Source organism: Bos indicus, chromosome X, assembly GCF_029378745.1.
Source record: "Bos indicus isolate NIAB-ARS_2022 breed Sahiwal x Tharparkar chromosome X, NIAB-ARS_B.indTharparkar_mat_pri_1.0, whole genome shotgun sequence".
NCBI lineage: Eukaryota > Metazoa > Chordata > Mammalia > Artiodactyla > Bovidae > Bos > Bos indicus.
Window position 1 is genome coordinate 137999731 of NC_091789.1, and position 21032 is coordinate 138020762.

The 21032-nt window shown below is 43.3% G+C and overlaps 1 protein-coding gene and 1 pseudogene across 3 annotated transcripts in view; one reads left to right on the forward strand and one right to left on the reverse strand.

The window, feature by feature from the left end:
* Positions 1-2656: 2656 nt before the first annotated feature.
* Positions 2657-21032, forward strand: part of PIR (pirin) — a 98112-nt gene continuing 79736 nt past the window's right edge. For 2 of the 3 annotated variants that reach the window (XM_070783596.1, XM_070783597.1), the window contains exons 1-3: positions 2657-2929; positions 4485-4615; positions 14259-14351. In XM_070783596.1, the coding sequence (XP_070639697.1) occupies positions 4523-4615; positions 14259-14351 (186 nt within the window). In that variant the 5' untranslated portion in view covers positions 2657-2929; positions 4485-4522. The remainder of the gene's footprint in view (positions 2930-4484; positions 4616-14258; positions 14352-21032) is intronic. The other variant, XM_070783595.1, reaches the window with a different exon arrangement.
* On the reverse strand, positions 19696-20542 carry LOC109555343 (transcription factor E2F6 pseudogene; annotated as a pseudogene).

Below are 21032 nucleotides of genomic sequence, written 5' to 3' on the forward strand. Positions count from 1 at the left end.
AACAGATTTGCTTTCTGAAAGGGTAAATATTTGTAGAAATTTTTTTTTTTACTCCAGAGAGCTTTGAAAATCCACCACATCTCTTTTCTTGCATTAAAGCATATTTTCCAGTTAACTATCATGACTAAACAAATAATCTGGAAACTGAGTGGCTTGAAACAACCATGTTTATCTGCTCACAAGTCTGTGTGTCTGGAAGTTGGGAAGAATGCAGTTAAGTGTTCATGTCTTACACATACAGAGTCAGCGATGGCAGCTGGGCCTGGAAGAGCCACTTCCCAGATGGCTTGTATATATATCTGGCGCCACAGTGTCCTTGGCCTCTGTCTCCTTCCTCACATGGTGTTTCTTCTTCCAAGACTACTCCTCCATGTGGTGTGGGCTTCTTCCAGAATGCTGGTCTCAGAGTCATCACTCCTTTTACAAGGCAACTGACTTCCAGAAGGCAGGAAGCAGAAGCTGCCAGGCTACTTCAGAGCCACACCTAGAACTGGCACTACCCCTTCCAGTGTATTCCATCAGTCAAAGCAGCCACAGGCCCTGCCTAGACTTAGGAGGAACAGAAGTAAACTCCACTTGTGATGGTGGGGTGTGTCAAGGTCACACTGAAAAGAAGATGTGTATGTGGGAGATACTGTTGGAACCATCTTAGGAAAATAGACTCTTCCAAAGGAGGAGAACCAATGACTGATCAACAATGTGTAATCGTGGTAACAATGTGTAGTCGTCATGCTCACCAGGTCAAACATCTCACCCGGATTTGAGAGGACAGACAGGCAAGGTTTCCTAGAGGGGGTGATGTGGAAACTGAGAGCTGAAAGATGAATGGCAATGAGCCAGATCAAGGAGAAAGAAAGTTCCAGGCAGAGGCACAGCAAGTCGACAAAAGAGTGAATGCACATTCGAGAGCCTTAAAAAGTTCAGCATAAAAAGGAAAGAGGGGCCACCTCTGTGTGTGTATGTTTATCCTTGAGTAAGTATCAGCATGCTGAGGCTGAGGCTGGGTTAAAGACATCACAGGATTTTCTCTTGAGGGCAAGGAAGGTTTTAGGCGGTTGGTTCATTTCCCTGCGACTTGGAGAATGGTTTGACTACCAGAGCAGATGGATGGTGGGAAGCACTGGACATATTTAAGAGATAATAGGAGCAGAATCCACAGGATTTCAAGGTGGACAAATGATGGCTTGGGTTTCAGGCTCAGGCAATTGGCTATGCGTTGAACTATTTGGTAGGGAATGCAGAAGTATTTACCAAGGACTGCCAAGTGCCTGACAGAGAGTCCCTACTTCTGTTTTCTTTGGAGACAGTTGCAAAGGTTAAGTATAATGAAGATAAGCAGCAAGATTATTTCATGGCACTTTTAATGTTCTTGTATATTATCTCATTTAGCTTTGACTCATTGAAGTAAGGCGGCGATTTGAGCCGCGCTGACGCTGACATATAAGTAATCTGGGGAAAAGCCCTTCCTCTACATGCCTATTAGAGCAGGTCTCTAAACCAGGCCTGCAGCCAAGTGTAGCCCACTACCTTGTTTTTAGAGCTTGTGAGCTTAACAATGGTTTTTACACTTTTAAGTGCTTGAAATAAAAAATCAAGAGAGGAGTAACACTTCATGATAAGTGAAAATTCCATGAAATTCAAATGTCAGCAGCCATAATTAAAGTCTTATTGAAACGCAGCCACACCCACTTATTTTACATGCTGTCTCTGGCTGGCTTGTTGCTACAAAGGCCAACTGCCTCAGCCGTCTCAGAGAACACGTGCAAAGTTGAAAATATTTACTATCCGGCACCTTCCTTCTTCAAAAGCAGGCAATGAGCTTTCTGCTGTTTACAGAATAGAAATCCTTTGAGGCTTCTGCAACTACGCATAGCCCTGTAAAGGCGGCAACTTAATGATGTAAGCAATAATTGAGCAGTGCTTAGGGCCTGCCCCGGAGAAGGCAATGGCACCCCACCCCAGTACTCTTGCCTGGAAAATCCCATGGACGGAGGAGCCTGGTGGGCTGCAGTCCGTGGGGTCGCTAAGAGTCGGACACGACTGAGAGACTTCACTTTCATGCATTGGAGAAGGAAATGGCAATCCACTCCAGTGTTCTTGCCTGGAGAATCCCAGGGACGGCAGAGCCTGGTGGGCTGCCTGCCGTCTATGGGGTCACACAGAGTCGGACACGACTGAAGCGACTTAGCAGCAGCAGCAGCAGTAGGGCCTGCCCAGCTCCTTTAATTCTCATCACAACCCCATCAGCTTGTACTGTATTATCGTCGCCACGCCCGTTTTACAATGGAGGCACTCGAGGCACAGAGAGGCTGAGCTACCTGCCCAAGGTCACACAAGGCCCAAGAAGTGATGGAGGTAGCCGACTCCAGGCAAAGACAAGTTTTCCGAGGAGGTCCAGTTGGGACCTTTGGCCTGAACACAGCACCTGCTAGGCCCATCCATGCCTCCTAGGGCCCAGAGCGCCTCTCTCCAGTGACCTTTCCCCGCCCGCCCATCACAAGGGCAGCCGAACAGGCCGGGGCGGAGCTGTGGCGAGGGGCGGGGCGAAGGGATCCTCGCGGCGGCGGACTGTCAATCAAGGAGTATCGCCCTTGCCCAGGGCCTCCGAGACCCGTGGACTCCCGCCTCCAGCCTCCCTGCGGCCACTGGCAGCGAAGCGCTGAGTCACTGTGAGGCAGCCGCGGGGCGCCCTCCGAGCCCGCCCTCTCCACGCCCCTCGCTGCAGCCGCCGAACGGGCTGCTATAGCCGCCCTTCACCGGGCTCGAGTACCTGGCGCCCGCGGGGCCGACGGGGCAGACCCCGCCCTCTCTGGCCCGCTTTAGACTCCCAGGGGTCTCCTAAGAGAAATGGCCAGAGATGCTTAAGTAGTCCTCTGCAGTTTGGTGCAAGTCGCAGACGACTTTTCTTTCTGCAGAGCACTAAGATCTGGTAAGTACCTCGTCAGTGGTGCACGTGCATAGAACTTAATTGGAGGAATCTGGAAAGATCCAGAAATAGTTCAAATTGAGGGCGGGGGCTGGACGTAAAATACTTTCTAGATGCTCATAGGTGGAGGATTGAGTTCACTAAAGGTGGCAGCCCAGGGGAGGGCACATTTAGAGTGAGCCTTGATTGGCCGGGCTTCCCCGGTGGCTCAGAGGGTAAAGCGTCTGCCTGAAATGCAGGAGACCTGGGTTCGATCCCTGGGTCAGGAAGATCCCCTGGAGAAGGAAATGGCAACCCATTCCAGTACTCTTGCCTGGAAAACCCCATGGACGGAGGAGCCTGGTAGGGAGCCTGGTAGACTACAGTCCATGGGATTGCAAAGAGTCTGACAAGAGTCAGACACAGCTGAGCGACTTCACTTTCACTTTCACTTGACTGGCTGGAGGGTTTAGCCAGTGCTAAACCCTCTGAGTGCTCTGAGTAGCAGCAGCTTGCATTCTTAGAACACTGACTACACTCCTTTGCAGAATCTACACTGTTTTATGACTCCTATTCACAGGTGGAAAGCCTGAGGAACAGGGAGGTTTAACAGTTGGCCTCAGATCACACAGCTGATACGTGGTGAACCTGGGATGCAGACTCAAGACTGTGTGGCTCCAGAGTCTGTGCTTCTTGCTAAAATATCTATCTTGGTTTGAGTGGGAAACTTTGAAGGAATGGATTATATGTCATTTGCAGAAGAGCTTTAGGGATTGCGTGTATTGTCTGCAAGCATTTGAAGTGGAAAATGGATTAATTATACTTGGTGTGAGACTCACAAAGAGGAAGCACTTTTGAATTGGGGGTCCTGAGTAGAATACAGATTGCATGGTCAAGGGCACCTCCTCCGTGAGTTTCCTGTGCTTTTCTGTGCTCTGGAAGACTTCAGAGAAAGCTTCAGATATTTCTTGCCACTTAAGTTGACCCTGAACTTCAGGGATAGATGAGTCTTTGAATTTGATGACCCTCAAAGATCCCTTTCAGTGCCAAGATCCTTGCACATTCAGATAAGAGATACCCAGATCTCTCTTAGCTCATGGTAGCAGCTCCCTTCTCGGGCAACGTGGGATAGAGGTAGGGGCAGAGATTTCAATCAGATGAAGCAGGTAAAGTGCTCATTAGAGGTTCTAAGTAAATGCCCAGCAGCTGTTATTACTAACTGTGGTCAACGGTGGTCCTAGGACTACACCAGATAACCATTGTAAATCGTTAGTAGGGTGCTGAGAACCTCCTTAGCACTCACAGGCGTCCACCATCATTAGTGGTGTTTGAAAGCAGAGTAAGCAATTAAAAAATTATAGCTGTTAATATTGGGCTGGCCAAAAAGTCCAAACAGTTCATTTGGGTTTTTCTGTAACATCTTGCAGAAAACCCCAAATGAACTTTTTGGCCATACAATATTTGGGGCGTGGTGGGGGGTGAATTTCCTAACCTATATTTTATAGTCCGTGGGTGGTCGGTCCCTCCTTGATGACGTCTCTGTTTTGTTGTCCCTTCTCTTATCCTGCATCCTCTACAGCTCAGCCTCAGAACACTTGCTTTTTAACCTTGGATACGATGTCCTCCAAGAAGGTTACCCTCTCAGTGCTCAGCCGGGAGCAGTCGGAAGGAGTTGGAGCACGAGTCCGCAGAAGCATCGGAAGACCCGAGGTATGCTGGTTGGATGGCTGTTTCATGCCTTTTTTTTTTTTTTTTTTTTTAGCGGAAGGGACTGGTGGGACCCTGAGGGTAAGCTTGGGAAGATAGGTCATGAGACAATCATGAGCTGCCCCGTGGGGTACCTTAGGAACCAACTCTAAACTTAGCAATTGGGGTCTCCTCGAGACCAACCCCACCCCAAGGGGATTTCTGTACTGTGGATCCAGTGATCCTGACTGAAACGTCTGTGCTGCTCTCCGAACACCCACATCCTATCCTGAGTTGATCTGTCAGCCTCCAGGTGCACGTGCCCAGGCATACCTGCTAGATCCCCTAGGTTTACATGCCCACCAGTCAAAGCACCAGGGACAGATGCTGGGGCCCAATCCCAAATTCCTAGGAGAGAGAATCCCATTGCCTCCTCTTGGGTCAGGTCTGTACCCTGAGGCAGTCAGCCATTTGCCAGGCATTTTGAGTTCTTAGAGAGATGGCTGAGACTGGACTCTTTGGACCTCCTGATGGGGGGCTAAGTGGGGGCTTCCCTCAGAGAAGGTGATTGTCTCCCTCAGAGAAGGGGAGACACGGGACTTGGAGAAAAGAAAATCTTACGTGCAAAAAAAGGAAATGATGATTCTAATCCATGGAATACAGTGCCCAGCTCCAGATTCCAAAAGCAGAAGTTGAGGTATAATTGACATATAATAGTAGTTTCAGGTGAACAACACAATGCTTCAGTATTTGTATATATTGCAAAATGATCACAAGTCTAGTTAACACCTGTCACCGTAATATTTTTCTTGTCATGAGAACTTTTAAGATCTACTCTCTTAGCAACTTTCAAATATGTAATGCAGTATTAACTACAGTCACTGTGCTGTACATTACCTCCCCATGACTCATTTATTTTATCACTGAAAGTTTGTACCTTTTGGCCCCTCTTTATCCACTTGTCACCCCCCCCACACACACACGTCTGGCGATCTCCAATCTGTTCCCTGCATCCGTGAGCTTTTTTTTGTTGATTTTGAATTCCACATATAAATGAGATCATACAGTGTCTTTGTCTAACTTATTTCACTCAGCATAATGACCTCAAGGTCCACCCATGTTGTTGCACACAGCAAGATTTCATTCTTTTTTTATAGTAGAATAATATCCCATTGTATCCCATATACACCACATTTTCTTTATCCATTTATCTGTCATTGAACACTTAGGTTCTTTCCATGATTATCGTAAATGATGCAGCAATGAACGTGGCGATGCATACAGCTTTTCAAGTTAGCATTTTCATGTTCTTTGGATAAATACCCAGAAGTAGAATTGCTGGATGACATGGTAGTTATACTTTTAATTTTTTGTGGAACTGGCATACTGTTCTCCATAGTGGCTGTACCAATTTGCATTCTAACCAGTAGTGTAGTAGGGTTCCCCTTTCTCCACATCCTCACTAACACTTGTCATTTCTTGTTTTGTTTTGTTTTTTTTAATAATAGCCATCCTGATAGGTGTGAGGTGATATCTCTGTGTGGTTTTGATTTGCATTTTACTACTTAGTGATGTTGAGCATCTCTCCAAAATATTTTTTGAATAAAGGAGAAGTATATTAGGGAAATGGATTATTTTTGAAAAGTGAGGCTGGTTTGTTCCTCTTCTTAAATTCTGCTCTAATATTCTCATACTCTTCCCACCATTAGCTTCCTGTTCATCTGAGAATGTCTTCTGAGGTCAGTCAGATTTTGGTTTTCAAAGGGATACAGGCAAACAAGATTATTCTAAGGACTAAATGCACAGTGGATGTTGGGAAGATGCAGATGGATGTGGTGTCATATTCTTCTAGGCCACATTGCCAGCAGAAGAATTCAAACACCTGTCAGTAAACCCAGTATTGTATGTTCAGGGTAGCTAATACTTTAATTACTCCATCAGAAACACATCTGCTGAGGGGTTCTTAATTTTTCTGGTCTTATGAACCCCTTTGGGAGTCTGCTGAAATCCATCAGTTCACTCTCAGAATGTTGTTTTATAAATTTCCTTCTCAGAATAATGTTTTTAAAATGTATAAAATACATGGGATTACACACAAAGGAAAATCTTTGTATTGAAATATAGTTAGTAAAATATTGCAAAAACAAATTTGTAATTAGTAACTTAAATAACTCTAGTAACATTCAGTAAGAAGATGTAGTGGCACTTCTCATAACTACTTAATTTCAAAGCTTTGAGGAGCATGAACATAGTTCAGTACCTGCAGCAACTGTGATGTGATATGAAAAGAGCTTTGATTTCTATTGGTGACAAAGTCACAGGTCCTGGTAATTTACTGTGATTCTTTGACTGCATTCATAATTAAAGGAAATGTTACATTTCAGTCTGGAGATGGATGGTGGTGACTTGTTGCACAGCAGTGTGAGCGTACTTAATGCCACTGAACTATATGCTTTAAAATGGTTAAAATGGTAAATTTCATGTTATGTTTGTTTTACTACAAAAAAAAAATTCAGAAGAAGAAAAAATTTAGTTGGAAGTTAGTAAAAATAATGATGTGTTTTTTGTTCCCAGCCAAGTTTACAGTCACCCTGAATTCTATCTATAGATAGAGATATATAAAATATAGAATTTACCCAGTTAAAAGTCCCTGGCTGAAAAACCTGTGCTATAGAGACCCCCACATTCTACTAATTCAGAGGGTCTACCATGCCCCAGGTGTGTCTCTACTCTAAGGGAAAACGTGAATAGGAATCATTCCTAGTGCCACATGGCATCCGGTCCCATCACTTCATGGGAAATAGATGGGGAAACAATGGAAACAGTGTCGGACTTAATTTTTTGGGCTCCAAAATGACTGCAGATGGTGACTGCAGCCATGAAATTAAAAGATGCTTGCTCCTTGGAAGGAAAGTTATGACCAACCTAGATAGCATATTCAAAAGCAGAGACATTACTTTGTCAACAAAGGTCTGTCTAGTGAAGGCTATGGTTTTTCCTGTGGTCATGTATGGATGTGAGAGTTGGACTGTGAAGAAGGCTGAACACCGAAGAATTGATGCTTTTGAACTGTGGTGTTGGAGAAGACTCTTGAGAGCCCCTTGGACTGCAAGGAGATCCAACCAGTCCATTCTGAAGGAGATCAGCCCTGGGATTTCTTTGGAAGGAATGATGCTAAAGCTGAAACTCCAGTATTTTTGGCCACCTCATGCGAAGAGTTGACTCATTGGAAAAGACTGTTATGCTGGGAGGGATTGGGGGCAGGAGGAGAAGGGAATGACAGAGCATGAGATGGCTGGATGGCATCACCGACTCGATTGACATGAGTCTCAGTGAACTCCGGGAGTTGGTGATGGACAGGGAGGCCTGGCGTGCTGCGATTCATGGGGTCGCAAAGAGTCGGACATGACTGAGCGACTGAACTGAACTGAACTGAAGACAGAGAATGTTTTCTTTTACCTCTGTTTAGTTATATGTTTTAGTTGTACAGTGTAAACAATTTTGTGTCCTTACTTTTTCATTTAACAGGGTAGCCAAGCACCTCCCACATTCTTATAAATTCTTCATAAATACCATTTAAGTAGTTATGACATACTCCAGTGAAAGAGCATACCATTATTCCCATTATTCTCTTATTCTTAGCCCAACTTTTTTACTTTTTGTTTAAATATTTGAAAAATTTTTATTGACATATAGTTGACTTACAATGTTGTGTTAATTACTCTTATACAGCAAAGTGATTCAGTTATAATATATATATATATATACATTCTTTTTAAAATATTCTTTTCCATTATGGTTTATCATAGGGTATTGAATATAGTTCCCTGTGCTCTACAGGAGGCCCTTGTTGTTTATGCATCCTATATGTAGAAGCTTATATCTGCTAACCCCAACCTCCTCCTCCATTTCTCCCCCAACCCATTCTCTGTCAGCAGCCACCAGTCTGTTCTCAATGTACATGATTCTGTTTTTGTTTTGTAGATAAGTTCATTTGTGTCATATTTTAGATTCCACATGCAAGTGATACCATACAGTGTTTTTCTTTCTGACTTATTTCACTTAGTATAATTATCTCTAGGTCCATCCATGTTGTTGCAAGTGGCATTATTTCGTTCTTTTTTTTAATGGTTGAGTAATACTCCATTGTATGTGTGTGTGTGTGTGTGTGTCTGTACCACATCTTCTTTATCCATTTCTCTGTTGATGGATATTTAGGTTGTTTCCATGTCTTGGCTATTGTGAATAGTGCTACAATGAACATAGGGGTGCTACAATGAACATAGGGATGCATGTATCTTTTTGGACTGTAGTTTTGTCCAGATATATTCCTAGGAGATTGCTGGATCGTATGTTAGCTCTATCTTTGGTTTTCTAAGGAACCTCCACACTGTTCTCCATAGTGACTGTATCAATTTACATTCCCTCAAACAGTGTAGGAGGGTTCCCTTTTCTCTACACCCTCTCCAGTATTGATTATTTTGTAGACATTTTGCTGATGAAGGCTCTACTTCTAAACATTTAGATTGTTACCATACTTGTTAGCACTCTACACACTGCCAACTTGCCAAAAGATGGATCCCAGCCCTCCCATCAGAAGAGAGGAAAACATCACTCTCACTTCAAGGTGGTTACTTTTCAAACTTTTTGCACCAAGACTGTATCAGTGGAAAATAAAATCTCATAAAAAAACTAGAGCACAGAGCTATTGTAGGGTAGAATTTACAACAGTGTTTAACATTAGTGGCTCTAGGTGACACGTTCCTTGTTGCTGTAAATATGGAGGTAGAGGAGTTTATAATGTTGTTTTGGTGATGAATGGTGAACAAGAGATGGAACTGGGCCAACTGGTACCATCCATTATACTGTATATGGACAGTGTAGCCAGGCTATAATTGGAATGATTGCATATCATGATGTTGGCGGGTGTGCTCCCAACAGGAAGGAAACCCATCACTCATCTGCATTTGCTTCTATGCCCCACTCCTCTTTCAGCCAGGCAGTCCTTTCTGCTGTGATTTTCCTTGGGCCACTCTCATGCAGGCATACCTCAGGGATGTTGGGGGTTCAATTCCACACCATTGCAATAAAGCAAATATTGCAATCAAGTAGTTCACACAATTATCTCGGTTTCTCAGTGCCTATAGAAATTACTTATGTTTATACACACTTAGTCTACAAGTATGCAGTAGTATTGTGTCTTAAAAAATGTACATACTTCTTTGGACTGCAAGGAGATCCAACCAGTCAATCCTAAAGGAAATCAGTCCTGAATATTCATTGGAGGGACTGATGCTGGAGCTACAATATTTTGGCCACCTGATGCGAAGAACTGACTCATTGGAAAAGACCCTGATGCTGGGAAGGATTGAAGGCAGAAGGAGAAGGGGACAACAGAGGATGAGGTGGTTGGATGGCATCACCAACTCTATAGACATGAGTCTGAGCAAGTTCTGGGAGTTGATGATGGGCAGGGAAGCCTGGTGGGCTGCCATCTATGGGGCCACACAGAGTTGGACATGACTGAACCGACTTAGCAGCAGCAGCAGCAGCAGCAAGTGACTTAGCAGCAGCAGCTAGCGACTGAACTGAACTGAAAAAAATGCTAATGGTCACCTGAGCCTTCAGTGAGTTGTAGTGGTAAGATCTTCTGAGAACTTCCAGATGTTCAAGCTGGATTTAGAAAAGGCAGAGGAACCAGAGATCAAATTGCCAACATCCGTTGGATCATCGAAAAAGCAAGAGAGTTCCAGAAAAATATCTACTTCTGCTTTATTGACTATGTCAAAGCTTTTGACTGTGTGGATCACCATAAATTCTGGAAAATTCTTAAAAAGATGGGAATACCAGACCACCTTACCTGCCTCTTGAGAAATCTGTGTTCAGATCAAGAAGCAACAGTTAGAACCAGACATTGAACAACAGACTGGTTTCAGATTGGGAAAGGAGCACGTCAAGGCTATATATTGTCACCTTGCTTATTTACCTTATATGCAGAGTATGTCATGCAAAATGCCAGGCTGGATGAAGCACAAGCTGGAATCAAGATTGCCAGGAGAAATAACAACCTCATGTATGCAGATGACACCACCCTTATGGCAGAAAGCAAAGAACTAAAGAGCCTCTTGATGAAAGTGAAAGAGGAGAGTGAAAAAGTTGGCTTAAAACTCAACATTCAAAAAACTAAGATCATGGCATCTGGTCCCATCACTTCATCAGAAATAGATGGGGAAACAATGGAAACAGTGAGAGACTTGTATTTTCTTGGGCTCCAAAATCACTGCAGATGGTGACTGTAGCCGTGAAATTAAAAGATGCTTGGTCCCTGGAAGAAAAGCTATGACCAACCTAGACAGCATTATTAAAAAGCAGAGACATTACTTTGCCAACAAAGGTCCATCTAGTCAAAGCTATGGTTTTTCCCGTGGTCATTTATGGATGTGAGAGTTGGACCATAAAGAAAGCTGAGTGCTGAAGAATCAATGCTTTTGAACTGTGGTGTTGAAGAATCTTGAGAGTCCTTTGGACTGCAGGGAGATCAAACCAGTCAATCCTGAAGGAAATCAGTACTGAATACTCATTGGAAGGACTGATGCTGAGACTGCAATATTTTGGCCACCTGATGTGAAGAACTGACTCATTGGAAAAGACCCTGATGCTGAGAAAGATTTGAAGTCAGGAGGAGAATGGGACAACAGAGGATGAGATGGTTGGATGGATCACCAACTGGATGGACATGAGTTTGAGTAAGCTCTGGGAGTTGGTGATAGGGAAGCCTGGTGTGTTACAGTCCATGGGGTTGCAAAGAGTCGGACACGACCAAGTCACTGAACTGAGTGGTAAGATGGTGTGGAAAACACCGAAAGAACTTTTTGGCCAACCCAATACTTTGTAAACTGTTGGCCAAAAGCTTATTGATAAAAATATACTGGTGAAATGTTCATTGCAGCACTGTTTACAATAGCCAGGACATGAAAGCAACCTAGATGTCCATCGACAGATGAATGGATAAGAAAGCTGTGGTACATACACACAATGGAATATTACTCAGCCATTAAAAAGAATGTATTTGAATCAGTTCTAATGAGGTGGATGAAACTGGAGCCTATTATAGAGTGAAGTAAGTCAGAAAGAAAAACACCAATACAGTATATTAACACATATATATGGAATTTGGAAAGATGGTAACAATGACCCTATATGCGAGACAGCAAAAGAGACACAGATGTAAAGAAGACTTTTGGACTCTGTGGGAGTAGGCGAGGGTGGGATGATTTGAGAGAATAGCATTGAAACATGTATATTATCATATGTGAAATAGATTGCCAGTCCAGGTTCAATGCATGAGACTGGGCGCTCAGGGCTGGTGCACTTGGATGACCCTGAGGGATGGGATAGGGAGGGAGGTGGGGGGGACGGTTCAGGATGGGGAACACATGTACACCCATGGCTGATTCATGTGAATGTATGGCAAAAACCACCACAATATTGTAAAGTAATTAGCCTCCAATTAAAATAAATAAAAATAAGTAAATAAAACCAAAAAAATATACTGGTGATATGAATGTCTGCAAAGAAAATCCAACAGAAGCTACAGATAAATTATTAAAATCAATAAGAGCTTAGCAGTGTTCAAAATCAGCTTTCTAGTCACACTTCTTTTTAAATTTTTTTTATTTTTCGCCATGCCATATGGCATGTAGGATCTTAGTTTATGACAAGGAATTGAACCTGTGTCTCCTGTGGTAGAAGCGTGAACTCTTAAACACTAGACCCCAGGGAAGTCCTTCCATTCACATTTTTGATCCCTAGCAGCAGACTGTTAAAAAATATTCATTTTTTCGTACTTTTTTATAGGGAAAGATGGTAGTGTGTGATCATTTCACAGTATTTACAAATATCAAATCATTACCTTGTACATCTAAAACTAATATGTCAATTATATCTCAAATATATTATTTATAACACCATAAAATGCATGTTAGTCGAAAAAAGTTTCATATATGCAAAATCTGTATGGAGAAAATTATAAATCCCATTGAAAGACATTTCCAAAACCTAAATAAATGGAAGTAACCATGTTTATGAATAGGAAAACTCAATACTACATAAATATCATTTCTCCCCAAATTGATCCATACATTCAAAGCAGTTCCAACCAAAAGTCCAACATTTTTGTTTGTAGATGTTTTCTAAAATTTGTGTAGGATAGCAGATGGCCAAGGATAACCAAGGTGACCATAAAGATATGCTGATAACAGCCAGCTCTGCTTTTGCCTCTCACATGGGCTCAAGATCTATCTTCATTTGCTGTCTAGTTTTTGCACAGTATACTAGACACTGAATATTCATAGTACTGTTTATATATATATATATATATATATATCATTTATATACATATCTCAAACTCAGCGTGACCTAGAATGAAGTCACCATGCCTACTTCAAGGCTCCTTCTGTTATGTTTCTTGTATTTCTGGGTGGCCTTACCACCCTCCCAGGCCCCAAAGCTAGAAAGTTGGAAGTGATCTAATGCTCTTCTTTTTTCCCATTCTCCATCACTACTGCCATTGCCTTAGACCTGGCCTTTGTTGTTGCCCAGACTGTTGAAAACTGAAAGTGAAAGTCGCTCAGTCATGTCTGACTCTTTGAGCCCCATGGACTATGCAGCCCATGGAATTCTCCAGGCCAGAATACTGGAGTGGGTAGCCTTTCCCTTCTTCAGGGGATCTTCCCAACCCAGGGATCAAACCCAGGTCTCCTGCATTGTGGGCATATTCTTTACCAACTGAGCCACCAGGGAAGCCCAAGAATACTGGAGTGGGTAGCCTATCCCTTCTGTAGCGGATCTTCCTGACCCAGGAATTGAACTGGGGGTCTTTTGCATTGCAGGCGAATTCTTTACCAACTGAGCTAGACTGTTGAAAGCACCTTCTAAATACTCTTTGCCTCCCATCTCTTTCTTTTCCAGACCATCTTCCACATATATGCTAGAATGCTCTTTCTCGATCTTATCATCTCAACCTGATTAAACCCATCACCTTCAGGATAAAACCCAAACTCCTTTATGATTTGACCTCTGTCCTCAGCCCATCTCTCACCATAGTTCCATGTGCATTTTTTTGCTTCACAAGAGTAGTTTCCTCACAGGTTTTCAATCTTACAAAGCTGCTTCTCTGCTCTTTTATTTAGAATATTCCTCTTTCTCCTGCTTCTTCTTGATTAACTTCTACATATATATACTTCAAGACTCAGCTCAAGTAACACCTCCCTGGTTGAACCTGCCCTAATGTCTCCCCATTCTCCTATATGCTAACTTCGTCCAGAGCATTTATCATCATAGCACAGTAACTGATGTTCTAGTGTGTTCCCCCATGAGATTATGAATCTTTTTGGACTGTATCTTGTTTGTGCTTGACTACTTAGATCTTAGACGATCATGAATCATTTGTCCACTTCTCATAAAATGTCAACTGATTAACTTAGTGACTGTGTGTGTGTGTGTGTGTGTATAAGGAGTTCTTTCCTGAAAGCATTTTGTATTGCAAAAAATTGCTTATTAGCCAAGTCGTTTTTAATGAGATTCATTAGATCTGTTTATGAATATAGCCCCAAGTAGTGTGACTTAAAAGGCACATCTAATCTGCTGGGTTTTATTTTTATTTCAGTTAAAAAATCTGGATCCATTTTTACTATTTGATGAATTTAAAGGCGGTAGACCAGGTGGATTTCCTGATCACCCACACCGAGGTTTTGAAACAGTAAGTAAAACAATTTGACTGCAAAAGTGTGTATTTTAAAATTTACCTCTGTTCTTTAATACTCTCTTTTAATAGAAAATTAAAATTTAGAAGCAATAAATAATAGGCCATAGTTAATTTATAAGTTCCTGGCTATAGACTGGCTGTTAGTAGAATTTTATTAATAATATCTGTTTTATATTGTCCATGCAATTCTCCAGGCAAGGATACTGGAGTGAGTTGCCATTCCCTTCTCCAGGGAATCTTCCTGACACATGTATTGCAGGGAAAATGTAGGGACAGTTCCTAACAAAGTTTAGTCACGTCCTCCCTGAGGAAAACAGACCAGGGCTTAGTGTGTTTATCAAATCCATTACTGAATGAATAAATATTTATTGATGTGTGGTGACATGAAGCCATGGTTCAGGTCATCTTTTGTATGTTAGGGTGTGTGTGTGTGTATGTATTAGGGAGAGAGGACAGAGGCAGAGGGAGAGAAGCTAAGGAAGAATGAGGCATGACCGCTGCTTGAAAGTGAAAGTCACTCAGTTATGTCCGACTCTTTGCGACCCCATGGACTATACAGTCCATGGAATTCTTCAGGCCAGAATACTGGAGTGGGTAGCCATTCCCTTCTTCAAGGAATCTTCCCAACCCAGGGATTGAACCAAGTCTCCCACATTGCAGGCAGAATGTTTACCAGCTGAGCCACCAGGGAAGCTTACATGTAGGATGTTGTCTAGTTAAGGAGGTGAAAGATGAACAGGTAAAGAGTTAACCACTGCAGTGTGAAAATAGAATAAACCTAGAAGCTTCTGAAAACAGTATGAAGGATTAAGATCATTGGATGGATTTCCCTTCCTCACAGCCATTTGCCTTCCTCTTCTCTTCCCTGTGATCACTTCAGGGCCACTGTGCCTTGCTTTACAGCAAAAATGGAAACCATGCCTTCCTCCTCCCCTACATGCATGCTGAGTTCTGACCCAGATCCCAGAGCAGGTCTCCCTGCTGTGCTCTTCTGCTTCTGGTATCAAGACATTCTCAACACCCCATCCCACAGCTCCAGCTGCCATTTTACTAATCCTTCAAGATCGTTTCAGATCTTACCATCTCCTTCATATCTTCCAGACAGTCCCAAGAGGATACCCTTTCTCCTTCATTTGGCCTCCATAGCATTAGATTTTTTCCAGTCTCATACATGTTAGATATTTATGGTGGCCTTGATCATATTCCACTTGTATTAAAATGAATTTTCTGAACCTCCCTCCCGCACCCAAGAGGACTGTAAGTTTCTTTATCTCATATCATCCCGCCCATCTCCATGTTCTCCTGGTGGAGATTCTGTCTTGCTTGGCTGAATTTAATTGAATAATAAAAAGAGATGGATTTTGCTAAAGATGATAAATATAAAATAAAATGAATGATGAAACCCATCACTTTCTTATCCATTATGGAAAGGAGATTTAATTTCCTTTCTAAATGACAGTTTATAAGTTGTAAGGCGCTCAATGTTAAACTACTCTGGGAAAGGGTTCAGTGGTAGAATATTGGTATTTGACTCTTCTGAGTAAGAATTTTCCGTAAAAGTGTATTTGTTATTACAGGCAGTCCTCATCATCTGTGGATTCTGGATCAGCGAATTCACCTACTCCTAAATTTATTTATAGCTGTGGTGCTCACACCATCATTTGTGGGTATGCACGTGCTCCCAGCTGAGGGTGAACAAGGCAACGCTCTGCCTTCTTGCTTTAACTCTCCTACTGCAAACAAGTGTCCTTCCTGAGGCCAATTTAGTGCCACAGTTTGTGCTTTTTGTTGGTGACCTTGCTGTTTTAAATGCCCCCAGGCATAGTGAAGTGCTGTTCAGTGTTCCTAAGCGCAGGCTGTAAGGTGCCTTTTGGAGAAAGTATGTGTTGGAGAAGCTTCCTCAGGCCTGAGATGTAGTGCTGTTGGCCCTGAGTTCAGTGTTAATCAGTCAACAATGTATAGTCAATAAGGTGTCTTTAAACAGAAGCACACGTAACAGAAGGTTACGTATTGATTCTTGGTTGTGACTGGAGGCTTGCGGGAACCTAACCTTGTATTTTCCCCAGAGCAATGGTTCAGTGTTGGCTCACTCTGTGATCACGGCAACTTAATAGAATATCACTTCAGTTCAGTTCAGTTGCTCAGTCGTGTCTGACTCTGCAACCCCATGGGCTGCAGCATTCCAGGCCTCCCTGTCCATTGCCAACTCCCGGAGTTTACTCAAGCTCATGTCCATTGAGTCAGTGATGCCATCCAACCATCTCATGCTCTGTTGTCCCCTTCTCCTCCTGCCCTCAATCTTTCCCAGCATCAGGGTCTTTTCCAATGAGTCAGTTCTTTACATCAGGTGGCCAAAGTATTGGAGTTTCAGCTTCAGCATCTGTCCTTCCAGTGAATATTCAGGACTGATTTCCTTTAGGATTCACTGGTTGGATCTCCTTGCAGTCCAAGGGACTCTCAAGAGTCTTCTCCAACACCACAGTTCAAAAGCATCAATTCTTTGGTGCTTAGCTTTCTTTATAGTCCAACTCTCACGTCCATACATGACCACTGGAAAAATCATAGCTTTGACTAGACGGACCTTTGTTGGCAAGTAATATCTCTGCTTTTTAATATGCTGTCTAGGTTGCTCATACCTTTTCTTCCAAGGAGCAAGCATCTTTTAATTTCATGGCTGCAGTCACCATCTGCAGTGATTTTGGAGCCCAAGAAAACAAAGTCTCTCACTGGTTCGCACTGTTTCCCCATCTATTTGCCGTGAAGTGATGGGACCAGATGCCATGATCTTAGTTTTCTGAATGTTGAGTTTTAAGCCAACTTTTTCACTGTCTTCTTTCATCAAGAGGCTCTTTAGTTCTTCTTTACTTCCTGGTATCATCTGCATATCTGAGGTTATTGATATTTCTCCTGGCAATCTTGATTCCAGCTTGTGCTTCATCCAGCCCAGTGTTTCTCACGATGTACTCTGCATGTATTTTTTTTTTTTTGATGAAAAAGATTCATTTATGTAACATATCTACAGTTTACAGAGGGCTTTCATTTACACGATCTTCTTTTACTCTCAGAACGATTTGCAAGGTAGAACACTTGTCACATTTCACAAGTAAGGAACTGCTGCTAGAAACAACGCTATCACCTGTGGCCATACTTCGTTTGTGGGTTCTGGGAACACCACCTTCTTCAGCCGATTTTTCCCTCCTCCTCTCTTTTTTTTCTCTCTTGGGAAAGGCTTTTTCTTTGGTGAAAGTGAAAGTGTTCAGTTGCTCAGTCGCATCCGACTCAGGTACCCCCATGGAAATCTCCAGGCAAGAAACTGGAGTGGGTACCTCCCCTTAAAATAAATGCTAACGGGCCTTTCCTCTTCTCCTGCTGGTACCCTCTCATTAGGTGGCCTCATCCACTCTCATGTTTAGCCATTACACGTAACTGACAGCTGCCAAATCTACAATGCAGAGTCCGGAATCCTCCACGGAGCACTTGACCTATACACACAACTTCTGCTTCATAGCCAAGGCCTGCAGAGGTGGCCAGTAGGGACTGTGAGGAGGGAGGAGGCTGGTGTTCAGCTGAGGGACAGGACTGCAAAAGCCACTGGAGCTCGGAGGTGTGCAAATCCTAAATACTCGGCATGACTTTATAGCATGTTGATTTTTGATTCCTAAGCTACGGCTTTTATACATGGTCCTAATCTCACATTGCCTCAATCCTTTCTTTGAAAGTGAGAGAAGTTTAAAATATGAATCTGAACAATATAACAATCTTGTATGGTATGAGCCAAGTATTATCAGTCTAATTCTACCATTCACTCACTCACTTACCTGATTTGTTCAAACATTTATCGAGCGCTTTTCAATTGCCAGGGGTGGTGCAAGGTGCTGGGCTTAACAATGATTAAGACAAAGTCCCTCAAGGAGCTCACAGTCTAATGGTAAACTATTGAGTAAACCGAGGCACAGAGTGATAATGACTTACCCGATGAGGTAGAAAGAGCGAGGTGCTTGGGAACGTGGGACTAGAGCTGGAGAGAGGGCAGGGGACCACTGACTGATCGTAAATAAACCCCTCTGGTTGAAGAGCAAGACTGCATACAGAAACATATTACGAAATCTTGCAAAAAAGGTTAATAGTTTCAACTGTCACCATGACTGCATTCATGTCTTGCAAGGAATTCAGTCATGAGCTGATGGCATCTCTACACTTGTCCCCAAAGCTTGGGGCACGTCACCAGTCTACTTGGACACAGTGACTCTGTAAGGAGCCTAAAGTCCAATTTTAGCACTGGGAAACCATACTGAAATACTTACATTAAATCCACAAACTTTAACTGCACACAGTTTTATGATACGTCTACATGTAGAAGTTAGGGAAAAAACTCTCCTCAGAGTTGGACTGTAAAGAAAGCTGAGTGCCGAAGAATTGATGCTTTTGAACTGTGGTGTTGGAGAAGACTCTTGCGAGTCCCTTGGACTGCAAGGAGATCCAACCAGTCCATCCTAAAAGAGATCAGTCCTGGGTGTTCTTTGGAAGGACTGATGCTGAAGCTGAAACTCCAGTACTTTGGCCACCTCATACGAAGAGTTGACTCATTGGAAAAGACTCTGATGCTGGGAGGGATTGGGGGCAGGAGGAGAAGGGGACGACAGAGGATGAGATGGCTGGATGGCATCACCGACTCCATGGACGTGGGTTTGGGTGAACTCCAGGAGTTGGTGATGGACAGGGAGGCCTGGCATGCTGTGATTCATGGGGTCACAAAGAGTCGGACACGACTGAGCAACTGAACTGAACTGACTGACTGAACCCTCATTCAGAGGATTCTAATAAGGCATAGATACCATGGAAATTAGAGAATATGTTTACATTATTTTGGCTGTACAGGGTGAACAGTCTCACTCAGACATATTTCACAAGTGATATAGACATTATACAAATATGTACAAAGATGTCAGGTTCATGTGCACACCCATCCACACAGACATAAAACCATGTAAAGCAACTTCTTTTGTGACGACATGTGTTACACATGGCAAAGGGCAGAGTCCACGAGGAGCTGTCCACCCAGCCTGCCCGTCTATTTCAGTTATATTCATGTGATTCAGTAATTTCTGTAGGCAAGATGACTGCTTCACTGGCAAAAAAGCAGTGAATAATTATAAAAAGAGATGTTTTCAAATGCAAAAACCGTCATTATCCAGGAATCTAAGGAGCAAAGTGCTTGGATGCACTCCTGGCCTTGCGGCTACCAAGAATGAGAAGATGGCAGGGACCATTTATTGCTCTGAGGATCTTCGTCCACACAGGAGTCCAAGAGACTCAATGCCCGGTACCTCAAACACCATCAGTTGGCCACTTGAAGCACTTCTTGATTTTGCTGGGGAGGATTTTTTTCTTTATCAGGTTGAGGGTGCTCTGGAGGCTTGCTTTTGGATGAAGAGGTCCCTATGCTGTCTGACGTTTTATCACTGGAGTGGGAACCCTGGTCCACTTCACATAAATAAACGTCAATGAGTCCTTTGGTGCTCCTGATATGTACTGTGATTGAGTCCTATCTGGGAGCTGGACCATCCAGTCTGATTTCTGCCAGCGCTTTAACTGCAATTACAATCTGTTCATGGAAGGCTTGGATGCTGTGAATGTCTTGATACGTCACATATGCTAGTCTTTCATTTTCTTTGTCATCTGTTAAACAGTTGCTAAGCACAGTCCTTAATTAACTAATCTAGGGCATCTTCCATTACTGATAAGTCAGACAGCTTCTGCAGCTTCTTCTGTTGGGGCACTGCTCCAAAATTGCTAAGATCAGATCCGATCCTATCCATCGAACATGGTTCTTAGACTTCTTTTCAACCAGGTCAATTCCATCTAAGACGTTGGTGATGTCATACACCGTTTGTTTTTGTACTCCCAGTTTTGTTGCAAACTTGTTTAAGAATGCTCCCAGGAGCAGATCTGACAAGATCCATAAATTTTCGAGTTAAATAAACCAGTGATACATCAAAACGAGGTCTGTTCACTTTTAGTGCTTTTCTCATGGACGCATATTGTACATTACCTTCTAAATTAATCCTTATTTTTGATGGCAGCAGGCCCTCCACGTTGATGGGGTTGCAGTAGCGGCGGCACACTGCCTCCGCCAGGTCCACAAGCAGGCTCAGTGGCTTCCACGCTGGCCGCTGCTGACTCATGCTGCCCAGCCGGTCGCTCCTCGCCTCGCACCCCCAAGAGCTCTCCCGCGTTCTCCCGCCCTGCTTGGGTGCTGCTCCCCGCAACACAACACGCGGGGCCCTGGGGGATAAGGGAGCGGTGGGGGGATGGATTGGGCGCAACCCCGGGAGGTGGGACGCAGGTGGGCTAAAGAGTGCCGTGACCTGTGCACCTCAGGATGCCAGGCCCGCCATCTTCCCACATCTGTACTCTGCATATAAGTTAAATAAGCAGAAATAGAATATCACTACTGTGAGTAACTAGAATCAACTGTTTCCCTCAAGAGTTTCCCTCAAGAGTGTAGGTAACCCAAGTTTCAGCTGTCTTTTAATATGAACTTCAAAAATATACAGGGAATTCCATGGCAGTCTGGTGGTTAGGACTCCATGGTCCCACTGCAGGAGTAGATACGTTCATTGGTGGCATATTTTAGATCCCACCTAAAAGTGATATCATACGGTATTTGTCTTT